General features: G+C 37.5%; 3 protein-coding genes and 2 pseudogenes across 4 annotated transcripts; 3 read left to right on the top strand and 2 right to left on the bottom strand.

The window, feature by feature from the left end:
• Nucleotides 1–3894: 3894 nt before the first annotated feature.
• On the bottom strand, nt 3895–5936 carry LOC147927661 (F-box protein SKIP23 pseudogene; annotated as a pseudogene). The gene is made up of 2 exons (XR_015581681.1): nt 5932–5936; nt 3895–5180 (listed from the first exon to the last, which is right to left on the bottom strand). The product of XR_015581681.1 is annotated as an F-box protein SKIP23 pseudogene (transcript).
• A 43-nt stretch (nt 5937–5979) lies between these two features.
• LOC147927660 (uncharacterized) lies at nt 5980–7349 on the bottom strand. Its single transcript, XM_087489621.1, has 3 exons — nt 7178–7349; nt 6467–6712; nt 5980–6375 (listed from the first exon to the last, which is right to left on the bottom strand). Exons 2-3 carry the CDS (start codon nt 6697–6699, stop codon nt 6069–6071), a joined length of 540 nt encoding a protein of 179 aa, XP_087345747.1. The 5' UTR covers nt 6700–6712; nt 7178–7349; the 3' UTR covers nt 5980–6068.
• Nucleotides 7350–13322: 5973 nt separating this feature from the next.
• On the top strand, nt 13323–16111 carry LOC104747504 (F-box/LRR-repeat protein 10-like). Its single transcript, XM_010469149.3, has 4 exons — nt 13323–13695; nt 13879–14084; nt 14172–14265; nt 14374–16111. The coding sequence occupies exons 1-4, from the start codon at nt 13411–13413 to the stop codon at nt 15829–15831; spliced, it is 2043 nt and encodes a 680-aa protein (XP_010467451.1). The 5' UTR covers nt 13323–13410; the 3' UTR covers nt 15832–16111.
• A 319-nt stretch (nt 16112–16430) lies between these two features.
• LOC104747502 (mechanosensitive ion channel protein 8-like) lies at nt 16431–19616 on the top strand (annotated as a pseudogene).
• A 493-nt stretch (nt 19617–20109) lies between these two features.
• LOC147927659 (mechanosensitive ion channel protein 7-like) lies at nt 20110–23437 on the top strand. The gene is made up of 5 exons (XM_087488224.1): nt 20110–22005; nt 22092–22215; nt 22294–22587; nt 22693–22895; nt 22973–23437. The coding sequence occupies exons 1-5, from the start codon at nt 20378–20380 to the stop codon at nt 23265–23267; spliced, it is 2544 nt and encodes an 847-aa protein (XP_087344350.1). The 5' UTR covers nt 20110–20377; the 3' UTR covers nt 23268–23437.

Here is a 23437-nt window from a genome sequence, read left to right as displayed (position 1 = left end):
TAAAACACTCAGACCAGAATTTACTGAGGAAGATTCTGTCTCGATCCAAGACAATTGACACAGGGTATCCATGAAGCCTTACTACCTTCGTAATGAATTTTTCAGCAACATCAGCAGCCATGAAAGGATGTCGAAGGCCAATGAAATGAGCAAATTTGCTCAGTCGATCAATCACCACCAGAATGACATTGATACCATTTGAGAGAGGAAGTCACTCGATAAAGTCCATTGTCAATTCCTCCCAAATGTGGTTCGGAATAGGCAGCGGTTGTAACATTCCTGACATTCTGCCACTAGACGTTGAACATCTTTCAGCAACCCAGTCCAGTGGAAAGATTGTTGGATCCACTTCATTGTTTTTAAAACCCCAGAGTGTCGTCCAAGTTTGCCTTTGTGAAATTCAGAAAGGATAAGTGGTATGAACCGAGAGCCTTTAGGGAGGACTAACCTGTTATTGTACCATAGTCTGCCGTCTTTGACTGTGTACCCTGGTTTGGATAATGAGTCTGCTTTGATTGCCGAGATTGTCTCCTGAAGCTGAGCATCCGTGTCAATTTCCTTAAAAACGTCTTGTAGTTGAATAACTGATGGAGTGGTGATGGACATGAGAGTTTATGCGAGTTGAGGGTAGGCTTGATGAGAAATCCGAGAAAGGCCATCAGCTGCTTTGTTGTCAATTCCAGGCTCGTAGACAATGTCGAAGGAGTATCCCAACAGCATACTCAACCTTTTATGATACTCAAGAGAAACCTCACATTGCTCGAGTAAGAACTTGAGACTCTTTTGGTCGGTATGCACAATGAATGTCCTGCCTAAGAGGTAATGGCGCCACTTTTGAACTGACAAGACAATGGCCATTAATTCGCGTTCGTAGATAGGTTTAACTGCTCTTGTGGTGCTAGTCCATGGCTGAAATAAGCAATGGGCTTGTGATCTTTCATGAGGACTGCTCCATGACCAAAATCGGAGGCATCATATTCCACCACAAACACTTTAGTGAAATCTGGAAGTGCCAACACTGGAACCGAGATCATAGCCTCCTTCAAAGTCTCAAATGTCGTGGCTGCTTGGGAAGACCAATGGAATTGATCCTTACGAAATAAATCAGTGAGAGGCTTCGCCAGAACACCATACCCTTTGACAAAGCGTCTGTAGTAGCCTGTGAGGCCTAAGAACCCATGCAATGCCTTTATTGACTTTGGAGTAGGCCAGTTTTGCATCGCCACAGTCTTAGTTGGATCAATGGCAACTCCTTGAGCAGAAATGATGTGGTCGAGGTAGTCAACTTGAGTCTGTCCGAAAAAGACACTTTTTGCGGTTGGCAAACAGTTGTTGCGCAGAGAAAACCTGAAGAACCGTGGTGTGATGGTCAAGGTGCTCCACGAGGGTCTTGCTGTAGATGAGGATATCATCAAAGAAAACCAATACAAACTTGCGGAGGAAGGGTCAGAAAACCTCATTCATTAGAGATTGAAATGTTGTCGGGGCATTGGTGAGGCCAAAGGGCATCACGAGGAACTCGAAGTGTCTATCGTGGGTGCGGAACACGGTCTTCTCAATATCCTCTTCTTTCATTCGGATTTGATGGTATCCTGATCGGAGGTCCAGCTTCGAAAAGATCTGAGCCCCACATAGCTCATCCAGGAGTTCGTCAATCAGCGGAATGGGAAACTTATCCACAATAGTGGCCTGGTTTAAGAGCTCTGTAATCAATGCAAAAACGCCAGGAAGTGTCTTTTTCTTAACCAGCAAGACATGACTAGAGAAATGACTCTTACTTGGTCGAATGATGTCTGACTGAAGCATTTCGTGAACGAGTTCATCCATGGCTTTCTTGTGTGCGTGAGGATAACGGTAAGGGCGCACACTGATGGTACCAGAGTGAGGTAGCAATTTGATGGAGTGCTCCCTGCCTCGAACAGGTGGTAAAGACGTTGGTGAAGCAAAGACCCCTGCAAACGAGTCAAGGATCACAGAAAGTGGCTCTGGTAGTGGTGACAACCACTGTAGAAGGCTTGCTGAAAGATGGAACGGCGGTAGTGGATAGTGTCTTGAGTGACAACTTGGAGACATGGAGGTCAAGTTCACCACAAAGTGTTTCTCGGCGTCCCTTATGCCATAACGATATTGTTTGCTTGTCCCAGTTAACATCGCAGTCTCCCAACGTTATGTGTCACACACCATTCCCAGGATGATATCCACATTAGCAAGATCCAAGGTAATCAAATCACTGATGACACACTTGGCGACAGACTCCTGAACCGCGTATTGTGATTCCTGTTCCCAAGATTATTCGCAACCTCGAACCGTTTTGGTTTCCCACCTTAAGCTTAGTGGCCAACTCCAGTGTGATGAAGTTGTGTGTGGTGCCACTGTCGAGCATAATGACAATCTGCTGTTTGCCAAGAGTGCCCCGCATCTTCATAGTGTGTTCAGAGGATATGTCCATTTAAGAAGCATATGACAACGCCATCAACTGTGGAGAATCCTCCGTAAGCGATGTATCCGCCAGTTCCACCATGTTTTCATCCAACACTTCCATTTCATAGCCATGTATAACTGCCATCACCTGAACCTCCTTGTTAGGGCAGATGTGACCCTTGAAATAACACCCGTCGCACTTAAAAGACAATCCATGACGGCATTTCTCATCCAGTTCTGCATCAGAGAAATGTTTGCGAGGACGTATGTTGGTAGACGTAGCCGAGTCACGTTGGTTTGGTTTTATAGTGACAAAAGGCTTTGCTTTCCACTTCCTGTGTGAGAGAGGCTCGAAGGACGGTTATCCTGATGAAGCTTAGTACTTTATCTGTCATTCTGTAGTTCCCGTAACACCACTCGTCGGATAAGACTGGACTCCATATCCCGAGCAACTCCTACCATCTCAGGTAAGCTCTAGGGCTTCCACATGTGAATGATTTCCTGCATCTCTAGAGACAACCCATTCAAGAATATACCTTCCAGTTTATTGTCGTCCAAGCCGGTGACCTGAGACGATAGATCTTCAAACTGATGGATATACTTGGCGATTGTACTGGTTTGCTTGAGGCAGAAAAGGCTCTGACTTGGTCCTCTGCTTTTGAGATTCCCAAATCGGAGAAGCAACCTTGCTTTAAACTGCAGCCAAGATTGGAAAGGCAACCGGTTAGTCTCCCAGTTGAACCAGCTCAGGGCACCGCCGGTGAGGCTGACGGAGACCAGCTCTAGTCTGTCGGTATCGTTAAACCCACCCATTCAAAAAAATGCTCAACCCTAGTGATCCAGCTGTAAGCTTCTCTTCCGTCAAATAACGGCATCTCGACATTTTTTAACAACGAATCACACAGATTTGGACCCCTCTCGTAGTTGTCGTGCATGGCAGGAGCGAGTTCCCGACGAACTGGTATGGAGGGCAGTGGAGGATCCGGAATGCAAGAATCTTGAGACGGAGGTGTTTCGAGAAAGCTTGTTGACCATTGCTCCTTGACTGTTTCAAGCGCCGGAAAAGAAGACATCAAGAACTGGAGTTTTTTGTGTATCTCCTGCATCCTGTCATCGGAGGCGTTGAACGCACCAACATGGTGTCGAGCTTCTGATCTGAGATCCGCTTCCCATCCTGGATTTCTTTGATTTGGAGGCTCAGGTTGCCCAACTTGTCATACACATCTCCAAACATGTCCGCTTGTTCTTCTGTCGTCGATCCTTCGGCGATCGGCAACAACGTCATCACTCTCTCTCGGTTTCTTTTGTTTGCTCTGAAGGAAGAAAGAGAAAAATAGAAAGAGACAAAAAATACCGCTTGGAGGAATAGGCTCCTCTTATGTTGAGTAATGAATGGTTGATATATTTTTTTTTCTCTTTCTTAGTGTCACCAGTCACAAACACACCAATTTGTTAAGCTTTGAACAGTAAAACTAAGAGAATCAAAACTTTAATCTGAATAATACTTGAATAATAATCCCAAAGATAGAGTCTTGCTCTCAAATTACAATAAACCCTCAAAAAAACCCTTAGAAAGAAGATTACAAAGACAATGATACTGAAAGTAGAGATCGGTAATCTTCGCTCACATCCCTCGGATTCCTCTCTCACCCCTTAGCCTCATGTCGGCTATACTCTCACCATAATCATCATGCCTTCTTTTTACTCCCCTAATCTTTATTTATACTTGATATTACTTTGGCTCCAAGCTCAGCTAAACCTTCTCACGTGTGGAGTCTTCGGTCAAAGAGCCAGGTGTCTCTTCACACGATTTGCCAATGGTCTTATCCCCAGTCATCTTTTTCCTAAAGTAAACCCTTTGGAGCTTATCAACAGGACTTGCAACAAAGGTCAATTTCAATGAACTGTAATTCACAACCACAGCTCTCCCATTGTTATCAACAACAAAGAAACGTCCATCGAACAAAAACACATCATCATAAGGAGAAGGCATGTCATCAATCACAGTCCATGCCCGATCCCAAGACCTATACATAGCTAACTTCTCAGAGACATGAATCGTAAGCAAAACAAACTTATACTCGACATCACAATCTAAGTACTTGACAACAGCTTTTTCCAAGTATAAACTGTCTACAATATCACCAACGGTATTGAAATAATGAAGCTTGCATTCACAACCCAATTCTCAAACCTTAAACTTTGACATATCGAGCACACGAGGGAAATGCTCAGGAATTGAGTTTCTCGAATCACTCAACGGATCTAAAAGCGTCACCTTTCAAGGATTGCTATTGTCGTCCTCGACCTTGATCAGCCACCCAAACGAATCAGACTCCATGTGCAGTTCATGAGGCTTGATGTGTAAGATGCTCCGGTGGGAGAGACGGAAACCTACGGCGGAGTCAGGGAAGAGGCTGCCACCGTTATCGGGGAGGATCGGGAGGTGATGTGTATGGAGGGGACGTTTCGGCTCGGCGGCGGATCGCCAAGAAGAACATACGGAACAGAAGTGGATGAGATCGAAGGAAGATTCTAGAGATTTTGAGATTAGGTCTAAGAGATCCTTGGGGAGTGTAGACCAATCCACTTTAATGACATTGAGAAGCTGAGAAAGACAAAAAAATTGGAATTTGATGATACGAGAAACCAGTTTATCCAGGATGAGTTTTTGACCCGACCCGAATATGTTAGAGCATGAGCATTGGTTGGGACAAAAAATTGGTTCCTCAAATAAATTAATATTATTTTTAGAGTTTCTTAATTTTGGTATAAGTATTGGTATCCCTCACATTTGGTCCCCTGGAAAAAATAATATTATTTTTAATATTTAAATTAATAAGTAAAATCATATTAAATTTTATTCAAATAAAACATATAACATTAACATTAATAATATGAGAAAATTACAAACTTACAAAAACTTGGAAAAAAAAACAAAACATACAATTAAAACATGAAAAATAAAAACATAAACCGTAAAAACATCAAAAGTAGAAACAAACATTTTATTTCCAGCATAGAATTTATGTAATTAATCTTCATTATGTGGAAGATGTCCAAAGTTTGTCCAAATATGCTCAATCAAATCTTTTTTCAACTGGTCATGAACTTGTTTATCCCGCATATGTGTTCGACGAGTAATCGTACTGCTCATATTTGAACCCAAACTGGCAGCACCGACTGTATATGTTTGATCCACATCTACTCCGTGTTGAAATTCAGAAACAATGTTTCGGACACTGTATGTTTCTCGTTCATCCTCGACAATCATATTATGCGAGTACTATGCATGCTCTCATAACATTTGCTATTTTGTACTTATCCCATAAACGAGATGGATTTTTAACAATGGCGAATCTAGCTTGCAAGACTCCAAATGCACGCTCAACATCTTTTCGTACAGCTTCTTGTTTTTTAGAAAATAGAGAATTTTTCATACCTTGTGGAAGCCGGATAGATTGTATAAAAGTGGCCCATTTTGGATAAATACCATCTGTGAGATAGTACCCCATATTGTACTCCCTTCCGTTGACATAGAAGTTGACCTCCGGAGCATTACCGTGACACAAAAATACAATGTCTTACCAAAAAATACAATGTCATTACATTACACAAACTTAGAGCATGATACACAAACTTAGTCATTACAATTTCATAGACATCACCAACATACATATTAAAAATACAACAATAGCAATTACGATTATCAATTCTGGCCCATTTCTAATCTTATTTCTAGTCTTCCGTAGCTCTATCACTGCCTTCTCTAACATGAGTATTTTCTGCTCGGTTTCATTACTGATGTGCGAGTCATAGTCACCTGCGAGTGTGAGGCAATCTACTTTCTCAGACAGCACTTGACATTGTCTGTCCATCTCTTCCATGACAGCTACATCCCACCACTTGTGAATATGCATCTCTCCATCATCAACATTCCCACATGTGTAGTATCTGCATTACCATATGTAACATACAAAATAAATCGATAATCTGTTGAAACATAGCAAATCAATTCATAATGTAATAAAGTTAAAGACCATACCTTCTGTTGTAGCTTGAGGATAGTAGAGGCTGACCACCACAGTAGCATACCTTCGGAAATCCGAACTCAACCTCAGGTTGGGGAGGGTATTGCATCGCTTGATCATTTTCTCGAGTACTCTCGGCCTCATCCATCCGTATCAAAGCTGCTATTTCCCTGTCGTCGGTGTCATCAGAGTATACATCAGCCTGATCTGAGGAATCAGGCTGAGAGTAGCTGTAGTCGTGGCCCATGCTCTTGCGAAACCTGCAAAAAATACATCAGCCATCAAGCATTGATTTTTATATAATATAGAGACAATCAGATTCACAAGACACAGTGTTGTCTTGTTAATATACTAAAGAACATAAATTATTGAACACTAATTCTTGTCTTATTAATATACTAAAGAACAAAAATAATTGAACACTAAGTCTTGTCTTATTAATATACTAAAGAACATACATAATTAAACATTGAAAGAGAAACAAGAACATACTTAATTGGACACTAGCAACGAAACACGAACATACATAATTGTTCGCTCATACATATATTTTAATACTCAGCCACTATCAATACATCAAACTCAGAAATCTATCGAATCCCACAATCAATTTCCCTATTCTATCGAATCCCCCAAACAATTTCCCTTTACCCTAAAAAAAAAAATTTCAAGAAAACCCTAAATCGAGAATACATCAAAATCGGATTCGAATTTACAACACATACCTCTTACAATTGGAGGTTTCGGAAGGTGATACACTTAAAGATGGCCTTCGCGTTGCAGAATCTTCAATTTGATGAAGGTTTCTCAAAGGTTTTGATGAATCTCAAAGGTTATCGCCGTCGCGATACAGAGAGAGTAAAGAGAAAGACTGGGAAAGAAAAAAAGATTTGTTCTGTCGATTTTTTTTATCCTTTCCCCTACAAATAAAACAACAACCAATTATAATTGAACAGGTGTCCTGAGGGACGCAGCAAAATTGTCCCGATTTAAGGACCGTATCTTCATATATTACGTGATTTCGATTTAAATTAAATGTTTAATTCACGTAGGACGCACGAGGGACGCCCCAATGCACATGGCCTTACAACTTACAACAGGTTGACTAACCCGTCGGGTCCACATGTCCCTTATCTAAACCGATGCTAATATTTAAATCCGTTATAACAAAGGGAAAAATGCCAAAAAAAACCCGAAGTTATTTTTATTTGGAAGTTTAATACCCAATGGTTTTGGATTGGAATAAAAATACACCAAATAATAAAAACGTGACATTTAAAACCCAAAATAATAAGTGTTGTTATTTCTATACCTACGATTTTTCAACAAAATAAAAATTCCAATTTTACCCTCAGTTATTAAATTAATTATTAATTTTTAATAAAAAAATTATCGGTTTTCTGTTAACCATGTCATACCGAGAATTAAACTGGTTATCTCTCTTCTTCTTCCTCCTCTCTCTAATCGTCGTTGCTCCGGATAATACCCGACGATGACGCATCGGCGGCGGCGATGAGAGCTTTCATCATAACAAATCAGCACCCATCTCTGTTTCCTCCACAACCATAACCACAATCTCTTCTTCCTCCTCAGTTCAACAAAGACACTCTCCAACAACAAATCGTGAAAACGGGTTGAAGACAATGGTGTGTATCGGATAACAAGGTATTATATAGTAAGATAGGTATCATGCTATTGAAACTCGTGAAAGAGAATAAATTATAATGTAACATTTACTTTTGGAAGTCCTTGTTGTATTGTTCATATTGTAAATCTCGTAATAATCAGAATAATACATTAATACTTTGTTTGTCTCTATCAGGGAAAGCTAAAGGACTCTGCTCAAAACGGGGTCGTTGAGCTAGTCAAGGTCAGATTTACGGGTTGAAGACGATGGCGTGTATCGCTGCTCAAAACGGGGTCGTTGAGCTTGGTTCCTCAGAAGCTTTAAACCAAAGCTCAGATCTGATGGATAAAGTTAATAGCTTGTTTAATTCCAACAACGGTGCTAATAATGGTGGCGAAGCTTGTTGTTGGGGTTTTAATCTCAGATCAAGGTTAGAACGATCCAGCTCTGTTGATTAGTAACCGGCGACGAACACCGGAATCGAATCTCCGGCGAGGGTTAATCCACCATTTTCTCAAATTCACAATCGAACAAGAAACAAAGACATGGAATCAGATCGTAGAAAAACAAAGAAGCTGAAACACGCAAAAGAGAGCACTGAGAAATCTCTATTAACGAACCTTTTTTTGGAAGAAGCTCTCAAAATGCAAAAATCAATCGTTTGGCGATGACGACACCGTTACAATCTCTCTCTAGCCAATTAAAGTGGATTATATGAAAAAACAAAAACTATATAATGATCAATCGGTTTATTTCGGTTTAATTATATGCTCTTTAATTTGATTCCGGTATGAGAGGAAGAAGAAGAAGAGAAATAACCAGATTAATTTTCGGTATGAAATGGTTAACAGAAAACCGATAATTTTATTATTAAAAACTAATAATTAATTTAATAACCGGGGGTAAAATTGGAATTTTTATTTTGTTGAAAAATCGTGGGTATGGAAATAACAACACTTATTATTTTGGGTTTTAAATGATACGTTTTTATTATTTAGTGTATTTTTATTCCAATCCAAAACCATTGGGTATTAAACTTCCAAATAAAAATAACTTCGGGATTTTTTTGGCATTTTTCCCTTATAACAAATGATTTTAATTAGTTGTTTCAGTTTTTGTAAATGATTTCAAAGTTTGGTATCTTTTATAAATAATAGAATATTTTATTGTTTTAATAATACAAAAGTTAATAACAGATTTCTTTATTTTAAGTATTTTTGAAATTATTTTAATATGCAGATATTGTTTAGATATGTATTTTAAAAATTTCAAATATCTTTTATTAAAATCATTATTTACAAAACTGAAAAATAAATAAATACACCTCAGTTAAAAAAAAGATATGATCTTATATCATAAATTTATAACTGAGCTATGGTATCTTATTTAAAATTTGTCATTTTGATCACTCCTAATATTTTTGTTTCTTTTTTCTGATATAGAAAAACACTTTCACCTTCAAATAATCACAAAGATTATTTTTATTCGAATAGTTACAAAGAGTATGAGTAGTGTGGAAATAAAGTCTCATATTAAAAAACAGTTTTTAATACAAATATTTTTTAATTAAACCAATAAAAAGTATCAGGAGCTCAACGTATCCACGATGCAGACTTACTGGAGAAACGTGCAAAGGATTGTGGAATTGATGTCGAGCCTATATCTGACTACCTTGATTGATTCAAGTAAGTTGCAAACAGCACCAGTTGGGTTCCTACTATTTGGTTGGTTTGCTGAGTTGTTTTTACCTACCATGGGTTCTTATAATGGGTAAAGGTATGGATTAATAAAAATAAAGAAAACAATATGTAGGTTTATGGAGTCCAATAGAAAATATATATTTACGCATTGTTTTGTTTATAATTATTACTTTTGTATCTTTTAAATAATTAACAATAGCAATATATGTAAAAAATTTGGGAAATAGCAATATATAAATTGTTCACTGGAGAATAAAAAGATTAATATTATAAAATAATAATGTGTAATCCTAAGTTTAATATCTTTTAATTTAATATTGTATATAAATCAATTCATACTTAAAAACCATGAACAAACAAGCCATACTACTAATGATGATAGTGATGATAATGGCAAAAAGAACTGATGACCAATGTTGATGATGATAATGCACATCTTTTGTTCACTCACACGATTTCTAGCAAACTGTGTAGATTTAACTGTTGCAATTCTCATCATCCTTTATCATACATATTGGAAGTTCATAAATAAAAGAAATATTATTGTTGTTATAAAGTAAACCATAACAAAAGCAAAAAAGCAAACCATAATATCTAGTATCTTAGATAAAATCACTAGGTTAAACCACTTGCAAATATAGATGACAGATATCTAAAATAATATTTTAAAAGAAAAATTACTATTTTAAACCACTTGGATCATTATAAATTATATATTAATTTTATCGAATGACAAATATAGAAATTTATATTCAGAAATATTATCTATTCTGATGTCCTACGATTTAGGATAAAAGTAATTAGAGTGGATATACAAACCTGGTCTAAGATGTTAGTTAAACAATCAGATCTCAACTTTCATGTGTTCATGAATCTGAGATTCCACCAAAGATTAGTGTCATCACTCATCATTAAATCAAGTGGAAATAATTTAGTTCAACGAATTAATAACATTTGTTCATATAAATTCAACATAAAATCTTAACTAAAAGGAAAAAAAAAAGTTTACTAGTAACAAGATGAATCTTTAATCTTAAAAAATTAACTAATTTAAATTATTACCATCAAATCCTGAACTAACAGAAAAAAAAGAGGAAATACATAAGTTAAGACTTTTTTAATAGACATATATTTAATTTTTATCATTTTTTCAATTATAACTAGTTATTTATTTGCTTGTGTGTATAGATGTAGTTGCTTATCTTTATTGTAAATTTGTAACATTCCTATGTTTTTTCTCTAGTATTTTTGTTTATATAAAGTTAAGATAATACATAAACAAACCTATAGTTAATTTATTTTTTTATTTTCTTTGATTTCTACTACACAAGTTTAACGAAGCCGAGTCGAAACCGGAACCAAATTTAAATCAAACTAGGGATCGACCCGCACTTACGTGCGGGGTTTTTTAATATTTTTTTTTTTGTACTTTACTAAAAATAATAAGAGACCTATAATATTTAAATTTTGACCCAAAAAAATATAAATTAGTCTAACTTAATTCAATTCAAAGTCTTTGGGGGCCATAATTTTAGAAGTTCATTCTATTTTTTAGATGGATAGTATGTTAAAAATTATATGAGACTCATTCTTTGTATTGGTTAAAGTTCTGATTAAAAGAAAAAAAAAACAAAAGAAAAAATGAAACGACAAAAAACAATTGGTATCTTCACCGGAGGAAATCGACACTACCAAAGTCAGATGATTCACTCGATAATAGTTCCATCAAATTCGATGTTTACACACTGTCTCCAATATGGTCTTTGTCATCTCTGCTAATATTGTCAATTAATTTGGATGCTCAAGCGATAATCTCCAAATTTATATCCATCTTCGATGAGACCTGATCTATACTACAGCAAGAGGGAAAATTTTCAGATACATATGACTTGTAACAAATTAGAATATGTTACATAATGTGTTTGGATAAAATAGTAATATAATAAGTTTTGATATAATAAAAATAAATAATCAGCACGGTAATATTAATATATATAGATACTATGGATATAATATTCTTTTTCATTTCACTATAATTTGATCGATCACAAAGAGTATCATATTTTTGTAATGTGTTTGAACTAAATAGTATTACAATGAGTATTGATAGAAAAAAATGAAGTTAAAAAGATATATAATATTATTATTAGTTTGGTTAAAAATAAAAGAAGAATAAAAATAATGAGTCAAAATAGCACATGAATATTTATCGATATGCAATTCAATTTGATCATGTAGAAGTAATAAAAAAACTTTTCAAAAGTTGTAAAAGTTGCATTAATAATAATTACACATTCACAATGAATGTTTTGACGGATTAACCCCAAAGTAACCTAATAATAGATCTCTAACTTTAACCCAAAATATTTAATTACCAATGAATGTTTCAAATTGAATTTAGCAATCCAAATTTTCTTATATGGTCTGGTTACCCAAAAGTATTTATATCAAAAATGGTTTAGATCATGTTTTTTATTTCCCAAAATACCTGTTATCGTCAGGCTCTTTCATGATATTTGAAATAAATAGGTCTATAGATAAAACCCGCAAACTTTAACTATTTTCTGATAAAATATCTGATATAGAGATAGACATGGGAAGTGTATTAAACAATTTATGTTTAATATAAATCATCAAAATTAATGTCAATCAATTATAACAATTTGTATTTTAATGATTTTGGTATTATACATTAAAATATAATCACATATGTAAGCATAAAATCTACTAAATATATATACTTCGATTGTTTTTTTTGTTAGGATATATCTATTTCAATTGTTTAGGTTGTTCAAAAAAGTAATAAAAACTGAATATACAATTAATGGATAAAATCTAAAATCAAATCGTTATAATTTAAAATTTAAAACTCTTTGGCAAGATTTTGATTAATTGGTTGTTTAGATTCATTTCTAAGATCTATTTGAAGATTTAATGTGAAAAATTAGGAAAACTATCATTTTGAATAAACTTTATCCCATAATGAATATAATTTCATAAAATATAGGAATGTATCATTTATAATTAATATAGTTTCCTAAAATACTGGAATATTTTGAATCTAATTTAACACACAACTAATTGTTTTTAGAAAACTATAAATGTTTAATATTTAATTTAGAAAACTATTTGGAAAACTTAATATATTCGAAATTAATTATTTATGGTTATACCCATATCCCAAAATAGATACACAATCTAAGTAGTGTATCAGTCATGTATAAAAAGAGTTAATCAATTATTTTTTAAAAAACTGTTACCATTATTTTAGGAAGTTTTTTTTTTTTTTTTAATTATGTAAACAATTGGGTCTGTTTAGCAACATGAATATATGTTATATTTTTTTTTAGTTGTAAGTGTACTCACTAATTAATATATTAATAGTATAGATCAAATATACCAAACCAAACTCAACAAACCGAAATTAAGGTTCGGTTTTAATTTGGAACTTGTTTCTCACAACCAAAAAAACCGAACATTAAACCGACAAAATAAATTGAATGAGCATACAAGTACAAAACTTCGACGTTCTGTATCAATATATCAATATTTTATTGTCGTCCTTGAAAAATGGATCGAGCCATCAGAGGAAAGCATTTGGAATCTTAAAAAATTTCAGATAAATAATAATATGAGAACACACAACGAGATCGCCACAATTTCCGCAACTGATATAGATCAGAGAAGAAGAGAGCCTCCGTTTATGGCTACCGCCACCACCACCACCGTCGTGTGCGGCGATGTTGAAGGTTCCGATGTCGAGAGAAGAACCCTGGATCTGTTACCGGCGGCTCTCTTGGAGACTATCATGACGAAACTCGATGTTGCGTCTCTCTGCTCGTTGGCTTCTACTTGCAAAACACTTCAGAGCTGTGTCACTCGTGTCCTCACCTTCACTCCCAACTTCCACGTCTTCGTAAGTCTCTCACATAGTAAGCATAGTTAAAGTTAGTGAGTTGCTCTAAGGGTTTGATTTGGATTTGAATCATAGACTAAACTTGTATATAAAGTTTTGTTTTTTTTTTAATTCTCTGTTGCTTTGGTTTTTGGATTGTATAAAAAGTTTTGTCTTTTTGATCTCTGTTGCTGTGGGTTTCAGAATGTTTCATTGTCAATGGAAACTGTTAGACCATTGTTGTATCCAAATCAACAACTTTCAAGCCTCAAGCTTGATTGTGGAAGACTTGGTAACTCAGCTATTGACATATTGGCACGTCCTTCTCTACGGGAGATTTCACTTCACAACTGTAGAGATTTCAGCGGCGATCTCATCTCTGAAATTGGTAGGAAATGCAAGGATTTAAGGTATGTAGGTGTGAAGTTTTTGTTTCATGAATCTGAATCTTTCCACTGTTGTGTTTGACGGATTTGTCATTGTTCCTGAAACTTCAGGCTTCTCTGTTTGGGTTCAGTAGCAGAGAAAGTTGGTAGAAGCATTAGCCGTTGTGCTTTGGAAGATTTACTCAATGGCTGCTCCCATTTAGAGGTTTGACTCCTTACTCAACCTTTTGCTTCCTTTGATGGTATAAATGTATCATTTCGTGCTTTGGTTTGTCTCTGTAATGGAATCATGTCATATATGTTGTTTTGGTAGGTTTTAGCACTCATGTTTGACCTCTCATTGTATCTGCGTCCTGGTGATGGTCGTATCTTTGGGTTGGTTTCTGATAAACTCACCCATCTGGAGCTAGGACACATCTCGTCAAGGATGATGACTCAACTACTCACTCCAACTGAAATGTCGGGGGAAGACAGCAACCGAGTTGCATCTACTGTGCTGCAAAATGTGCAGCAGTTGCGTCTCTCAGTGGATTGTATTACTGATGCTGTGGTTAAGGCAATATCGAAATCTCTTACGTCTTTGATAGATTTGGACATAAGAGATGCTCCCCTTGAGGATCCAAGGCAATTGTCAGACCTTACGGATTTTGGGCTTCATGAGATTAATCAAAACGGTAAGCTGAAGCACCTCTCTTTAATCCGTAGCCAGGAGTTTCACCCTACTTATTTCCGGCGAGTTAGTGATCAAGGAATGCTTTTTCTTGCTGACAAATGCTTGGGCATGGAAAGCATTTGTCTTGGTGGCTTTTGTCGTGTAACAGATGCTGGTTTCAAGACTATTCTGCACTCTTGCGCTAGCCTCTCCAAGTTTAGTATATATCATGGACCTAAACTGACGGATCTTGTCTTCCATGACATCTTAGCAACTACTCTATCACTTAGTCATGTTAGCTTAAGAAGGTGCCATCTTCTTACGGACCACGCTATTCAAAAGCTAGCGTCAAGTCTCAAGCTGGAGAATCTTGACCTAAGAGGGTGCAGAAACCTGAGGGATGAAACCTTAAAAGCTGTATCTCATCTGCCAAAACTGAAGGTTTTACTTCTTGATGGTACTGATATAAGCGACACAGGGCTTTCGTACCTGAAAGGGGGAGTTTTGGCCTCCTTAGTTTCTTTATCTGTTAGAGGTTGCAGAAACCTAACAGATAAGTTCATGTCTGCCTTATTTGATGGATCTTCAAAAATGGCGTTGCGTGAACTCGACTTGTCTAATCTTCCTAATCTAACGGATGGTGCCATTTTTGCACTAGCGAAATCTGGAGCCCCAATCACAAAACTGCAACTAAGAGAGTGTAGACTCATAGGTGATCCCTCGGTTATGGCTCTTGCATCCACACGGGTTCACGAAGACGAATGTCCTGGAAGTAGCTTGTCCCTGTTGGATCTTTATGACTGTGGTAGCATCACGCAACTCTCATTCAAATGGCTAAAGAAACCGTTTTTCCCGAGGCTTAAATGGTTAGGAATCACAGGAAGTGTGAACAGAGATATCGTAGATGCTTTGGCAAGGAGACGACCACAATTGCAGGTCTCTTGCCGCGGAGAAGAGCTTGGAAATGACGGGGAAGACGACTGGGACTCTGCTGACATACACCAACACATAGAAGCACAAGAAGACGAGCTTGAACAGTGGATCCTAGGAGATGAAGGTGATGTTGAAATGGAAGATGCAGAAGAAGAGAGTGAAGAAGACGTAAGTGAAGAAGACTGATTAAATAAATACTCAAGGTATATGTGTAAGTGTAACACCAATTTTTTTTTTCTTCTGAATTGTTGTTTGTTGTTGTTCTAGTCATCTCAAGCTTTTTGAACTTTTTGGTCTTAATTATTTGAATAAGGATATATGTATCTAGTGAAAGTGTTGTGTTTTGTCTTAAAAAAACTGAAGAGTTGTTTTTTTTTTTTTTTTTTTTTTTTTGTCAACCTTTAAGAGGTTGTTTAAAAGTATTAAATATTATTTTAATTTTTTTGGGTTTAGTTTTAACCTTTAAGAGTTGGTTTAATGTACTAAATTGCAACTTTCCCAATTTTAATTGATACACAATAAACATTTGAATCTCTCATACCAATATTAATCATAGTAAACAAAAGAAAAAAAGAATATATTAATCGTAAACAATGTAATAGTTTTGCTTATGATCCCATGCGATTACACGTAACGCTTATTACTAATGAACGTAATTAGCTGTTGTGCCATGCAACACAACACTCGGCGAAGTTTTTGTTTTTTTTTTTTTTTTCGTTCTAAAAATTCGTAATTTGTTACGCAAAATTTTTTCTTGTAGAATTAATAATTAGTATTATGTTGAAATGGATTTTAGAAACTCCTTCAAATCCCATAGCTCATACAAGCAAATTAAAAGCCCCGGAGATCAAAGCGAGGCAAGCCCTGAAAATCTTCCGATCCTCCACGATCACGATCACCATCACCGTTACGATCATTCAGGCATGGTAGACAACCCCAAACTAGAGAGCACTCGTTCTAGCCTCGACGACGACGGGCGTGATGCACCGGTGGAACGTGACGCAAGCTACAAGTTCTGGCAAGACAACACAGCATCAACTTCCTCGGATCACACGGCACCACCACGAACCAGTGTTAAAGATCCGATCGCTCTTAATAGAAAAAGCAATAGATTAAGCGGTAGTTTTGATTTCACGCAATGCGGAGGAGGGAAGCCAATAATAGAAGAGTCTCCAACGAAGATGGTGGCCGGAGGAGGAGAGCCTGTGAATCGACAATGGAGAGTGAGAAATGAAGAGATCACACTTGATGTGGATCAAGATAATGATGATGTAAGTCACCAAACAATGCCTACGCCTGCATCAACGGCTCGGAACTCGATTGACGCGTCTAGAGAATTGAGAGTCTCTTTCAACGTTCGTAGAGCCGGTGGGTACCTATATCGCTGGTTCGGTTCCTTCTTCGTCTTCTCATTCGAGTACTACTTCTTCGTCCGAGACAATGCGGACGAATCAAGATCAGCCTCAGCAGCAGGAGGATGAAGTTGTGAGATCTACATCGAACATGTCGTTTCAGAGGAAATCAGAGCTTATATCTAGAGTGAAGACAAGATCTAGGCTACAAGATCCGCCACGAGAGGAGGATACGCCTTACTCGGGTTGGAGATCGGGTCAGTTGAAATCAGGGCTACTTGGTGATATTGATGAAGAAGATGATCCGTTGGCGGACGAAGACGTACCAGATGAGTATAAAAGAGGGAAGTTTGACGCCATAACGTTGCTAGAGTGGCTTAGTTTAGTCGCTATTATAGCTGCATTGGCGTGTAGTTTGTCGATGAAGTCTTGGAAGAAAGTGAGAGTTTGGAACCTTCATCTTTGGAAATGGGAAGTGTTTTTGCTTGTTCTTATATGTGGGAGGTTGGTTTCTGGTTGGGGAATCCGGATCGTTGTCTTTTTTATCGAAAGAAACTTCCTTTTGCGAAAGCGGGTTCTTTACTTTGTGTATGGTGTGCGTAGAGCTGTTCAGAACTGTCTCTGGCTTGGTTTAGTCCTTCTCGCTTGGCATTTCTTGTTCGACAAGAAAGTACAGCGAGAGACAAAGAGTAGGTTTCTTCCTTACGTAACCAAGATCTTGGTGTGTTTCTTGTTGAGCACTATCTTGTGGTTGATCAAGACACTAGTGGTTAAAGTTCTGGCCTCTTCGTTCCACGTCAGTACTTACTTTGATCGGATTCAAGAAGCCTTGTTTAACCAGTACGTCATCGAGACCTTGTCCGGTCCTCCTATGATTGAGATGAGCAGGATTGAGGAAGAGGAAGAGCGAGCACAAGATGAGATCTTCAAGATGCAGAACGCTGGTGCTAATTTACCACCTGATCTTTGCGCGGCTGCGTTTCCACCGGGAAAGAGTGGGAGAGTGATGAATCCGAAGCTCTCCCCGATCATTCCGAAAACAACAACTGATAACGGAATCAGTATGGAGCACCTTCACAGGATGAATCACAAGAACATCTCGGCTTGGAACATGAAGAGGCTAATGAAGATTGTGAGAAATGTTTCTCTCACCACATTGGATGAGCAGATGCTTGAAAGCACATACGAAGATGAATCCACTCGACAGATAAGGAGTGAAAAAGAAGCTAAATCAGCTGCAAGGAAGATTTTTAAGAACATATCTCAACGTGGCTCAAAGTGAGCCAACATCTGTTAATTTCCTTCTTTATTAGCACCAATATTGTTTCCGCTAATAAGCTCATATCTGAATGACAATTAGGTACATTTACCTGGAGGATCTGATGAGATTTTTGCGGGAAGACGAGGCGATGAAGACCATGGGACTCTTCGAAGGTGCACCAGAGAACAAAAGGATTACCAAATCAGCCTTGAAGAACTGGCTGGTAATTGTGAATCTTCTGCATAGACCTTATTAGACAAAAAAAGATTCATCAGATTAATTTCTGCTGTGTATATATAGCACTCCGTTGTTGACTTTGATTAGGTCAATGCTTTCAGAGAGCGAAGAGCTCTTGCCCTGACACTCAACGACACCAAGACAGCAGTGAACAAGCTCCATCACATGATTAATATTGTCACTGCCATTGTCATTGTAGTCATATGGCTTGTCCTTCTTGAAATTGCATCCTCCAAGGTACTTCTCTTTGTAAGTTCACAAGTTGTACTCTTGGCCTTCATCTTTGGGAACACAGTCAAGACCGTCTTTGAGTCCATCATCTTCTTGTTCATCGTGCATCCTTACGATGTTGGTGATCGCTGTGAGATTGACAACGTACAGGTATGTTCCTGCGCCTTTTGCAATATATATAACCTTCAAGAATCTTATTAATTGGCTAACAAAAGGTTATTTAAATTTAAATACAGTTGGTGGTGGAGGAAATGAACATACTCACTACCGTGTTCTTGAGATATGACAATCTCAAGATTATGTATCCGAATAGTCTTTTGTGGCAGAAATCAATCAACAATTACTACCGGAGTCCGGACATGGGAGATGCAATAGAGTTCTGTGTCCACATTACTACTCCTATGGAAAAGATCAGCGTGATCAAGCAGAGAATATCAAAGTAAGACTAAACCCTTTAATGCTCTATGCTCGTTCTTATACCGTGTTTGGCTGATCCTTTTTGCTAACTAAATAATGCAAATGTAGCTACATAGACAGCAAGCCAGAGTATTGGTACCCACAAGCCAAAATCGTAGTAAAAGATGTGGAAGATTTGCATATAGTAAGGCTAGCAATATGGCCATGTCACAGGATTAATCACCAAGACATGGCTGAAAGATGGACAAGAAGAGCTGTCTTAGTCGAAGAAGTGATTAAGATCCTCCTCGAACTCGATATTCAACACCGGTTTTATCCACTCGATATCAATGTCAGAACAATGCCTACCGTTATCTCAAGCAGAACTCCACCTGGCTGGTCACAAAACCCACCTGCCTGAAAATTTTAACAACAGCCAAACAAGGTTGATGTTTATTTCTTTCTTGTCTCAAACGAGTCACACAATTTTGTAACCAAACAAACATTAATCTAATTAATTAGTCCCTATAACCAAAAATTTGACCTTTCAAAGATTCATTATTCAAGAGTTATACACCAAACAAGCATCTATACTCTTACATTACATGTGCTTAATTAGGATTAAGGAGAACTATAACCTCTAAATTAATCATACATTATTCAAACTTAAGCCTAATCTCATCTTCCCATTGAATCATTATTCAATAACCAAGTTAGTTATTGCCTATTGAACAGAGCCTTAAGATCAAAAACGTAATTAACTAACCTTGTTAATGATGACGACAGGAACGAGAGAAGCAAGAACAATAAGGCATGCACGCAAGGTGCTTGACGAAATGACTAAGATAAGTGATTGTGTTGGTGCTGTTAATGTTAATAAATTAAATGTGCCCACCCTATAACGAAAATTATCAAAGACCAAACTTAGAAGGTGAGATGTGTAAAAACCACATTCATTAAATTTAGTGATCGTTTTATCAAATGACGAATTAATTGCTATTTTAAGTCTTTATCCAACTCATGGTGGTCTAAAAAACTCCTAAACCAATTACAATTGTTAGTAAGTTAAGTAACAGAGAACAAAAGAACAATATTACATACACCTAAACTCGTAACTCTTGTTCTAAAATATAACGTAACATTTGTTTGCTAATGCATCATCGTCATCATCGTCACAGTTTCTGTTTCTTTTTCTAAAGATTCTAAGTTTTGTGTTTTTTTTTTTCTTTCTTACGTTTTTGTTTTTGATTTTCTGATGGATTTCCGAAAACCCTTTAAATCTCATAGCTCGTATAAACAGATTATAAGCACCGGAGATCAAACCGAGAAGACGAAGAAGAAGAAGAAGAAACACCAAGAAGTTCTTGACGATGATTCTGGTGGTTCTAGCTTCAGCGTCCACAAAGCAGCGGTGGAACGAGGTTCCAGCTATAAGTTATGGCAAGACATTGTGACAGATGATCACGTTAAGAGTGGGAGTTTTGATTTTTCGCAATGCCGTGAGGAGATCGCACTCGATGTGAACGACGAAACAGAGGATATTGGCATCAGCAACAGCAACAATATGTTCGGTTCTAAAGAAATGAGAGTCTCTTTCAAAATGAACAGTTCAGGAACCAAAGACATGTGCGGTTCGGTACGTTCTTGTACGTCTTCGACTTCTTTTTCTTCGGCTACGATGAGGATGAATTTAGAGCAGCAAGAGGATGAAGGAGAGGTAGTTGTAAGATGTTCATCGATGAGGAAATCAGAGCTAGTTTCTAGGGCGAAGGCGAGGTCAAGGCTGATAGATCCGCCGCAAGAAGAGGAACAACAGTATTCGAGTTGGATGGGGACATCTGAACAGTTAAGATCCGGTTTACTTGGTAGACAGTCAGATGATACTGAGGAAGAAGACGACTCACTGGCTGAGGAAGATGTTCCTGAGGAATACCGAAGGTTGAAAATGGATGCGATAACGTTGCTTCAGTGGCTGAGTTTGATAGCACTCGTAGTTGCGTTAGTGTTAAGTCTAACGTTTCGTACGTGGAGAAAAGCAACTCTTTGGAGCCTTCATTTGTGGAAATGGGAAGTGGTCTTGCTGGTTCTTATCTGTGGGAGGCTTGTTTCGGGATGTGGAATCCGAATCATCGTCTTTTTTATTGAAAGAAACTTCCTATTGAGGAAACGGGTCCTCTATTTTGTGTACGGTGTGAAGACGGCTGTTCAGAACTGTCTCTGGCTTGGCTTAGTCCTTCTCGCTTGGCATTTCTTGTTCGACAAGAAAGTAGAAAGGGAAACACAGAGCGATGTTGTTCTTCTTCTCGTGTCCAAAATCTTGGTATGTTTCTTGTTAAGCACCGTCTTGTGGTTGATCAAGACACTGGTTGTTAAAGTTCTAGCCTCTTCGTTCCACGTTAGTACATACTTTGATCGGATTCAAGAAGCTCTGTTTCATCATTACTTGATCGAGACGTTATCTGGACCTCCGATGCTTGAGCTGAGCAGGATTGAGGAAGAGGAAGAGCGAACGCAAGAAGAGATCTTCAAGATGCAAAAAGGAGGAGCTGATTTATCACCCGAGCTTTGTTCCGCTGCGTTTCCTCAGGAAAAAAGCGGGAGTACAGTGAACACGAAATTATCTCCATCTCCAATCATCCCAAAGACAGGAACTGATAACGGAATCACAATGGATGATTTGCACAAGATGAATCAGAAGAACGTTTCAGCTTGGAACATGAAGAGACTGATGAAGATTGTGAGAAATGTTTCGCTGACTACGTTGGACGAGCAAGCGCTACAAAACACATCTGACGATGAATCCACCAGACATATAAGGAGTGAGAAAGAAGCTAAAGCAGCCGCAAGGAAGATTTTCAAGAACGTAGCTCAACCTGGCACAAAGTGAGTCTTATCATTCTACAATTTCTCTTCTTTCTTAAACAAAACTATCTTTCTTACAAACCTAATTAATATGAATGACAAAAAAGGCACATCTACCTGGAGGATTTGATGAGATTTTTGCCAGTAGATGAGGCAATGAAGACGATGAGCCTCTTTGAAGGAGCATTAGTGACCAAAAAGATTACAAAATCAGCCTTGAAGAACTGGCTGGTAAAATTAACAAAGAGTTTTTGTTCTTGAGATTTTGTACATATGTCACTAATTGTGTTGTTGATTCTGCTTAATTAGGTGAATGCTTTTAGAGAGCGAAGATCACTTGCTTTAACACTCAATGACACCAAGACAGCAGTGAACAAACTCCATCACATGATTAGTTTTCTCACTGCCATTGTCATTGTAGTCATATGGCTAATCCTTCTTGAAATAGCCACGTCCAAGTACCTTTTATTTTTAACTTCACAAGTTGTACTCTTAGCCTTCATGTTTGGGAACTCTCTTAAGACCGTCTTCGAGTCAATCATCTTCCTCTTCATCATTCACCCTTACGATGTTGGTGATCGGGTTGTCATCGACACTGTAGAGGTACTGAAAAGCTAAAATATGTGTGTGTGTGTGTGTGTGTGTGTGTGTGTGTGTGTTTGAGTCTATATATAATAGTGAATAATTGTACTAAGATCAAAATTGCAGATGGTGGTGGAGGAAATGAATATTCTCACAACAGTGTTCTTGAAAGCTGACAATCTGAAGATTGTGTATCCGAATATTCTTCTATGGCAGAAAGCAATCCACAATTACCACCGTAGTCCGGACATGGGAGATGAAGTCACATGCTGTGTCCACATTACTACCCCTCCTGAAAAGATTATTGCAATGAAACAAAGAATATCTAGGTAACTTGTCCTAATGTCTTAAGTTGATATATTATGAAAGGGCCATGATGATATTGTTTTTTTGGCTAAAACCGCAGTTACATCGACAGTAAGCCGGAGTATTGGTACCCAAAAGCTGATATCATTGTAAAAGATGTGGAAGATTTGAACATTGTGAGGTTAGCAATATGGCCGTGTCATAAAATTAACCACCAAAACATGGGTGAGAGATTCACAAGAAGAGCCTTGTTGGTCGAGGAAGTAATCAAAATCCTCCTCGAACTCGACGTTCAATACCGGTTTCATCCACTTGACATCAATGTCAAAACAATGCCCATGGTTGTCTCGAGCAGAGTTCCACCTGGCTGGTCTCAAACCCCTGATTCAGGGTAATAGAGGCGTGTCTGCTTTTGGTTTTAGTGGATAAAACAATTTAAAGGTGCATGTGAGACAGCAAATTGTGTTTTAGTAATGATGGTGTTGTATATATTATGGTGAAAGCAAAGAAGGGATCACAAACTTGTCTTATAGAACCTTTAAGAAATAGAAACTAATTATATTTA

The sequence above is a fragment of the Camelina sativa genome, chromosome 15 (genome assembly GCF_030686135.1).
Source record: "Camelina sativa cultivar CO46 ecotype springtype chromosome 15, ASM3068613v1".
Lineage (NCBI taxonomy): Eukaryota > Viridiplantae > Streptophyta > Magnoliopsida > Brassicales > Brassicaceae > Camelina > Camelina sativa.
The sequence above is the reverse complement of the archived record's forward strand: the minus strand, read 5'-3'. Positions and strand labels throughout refer to the sequence as shown.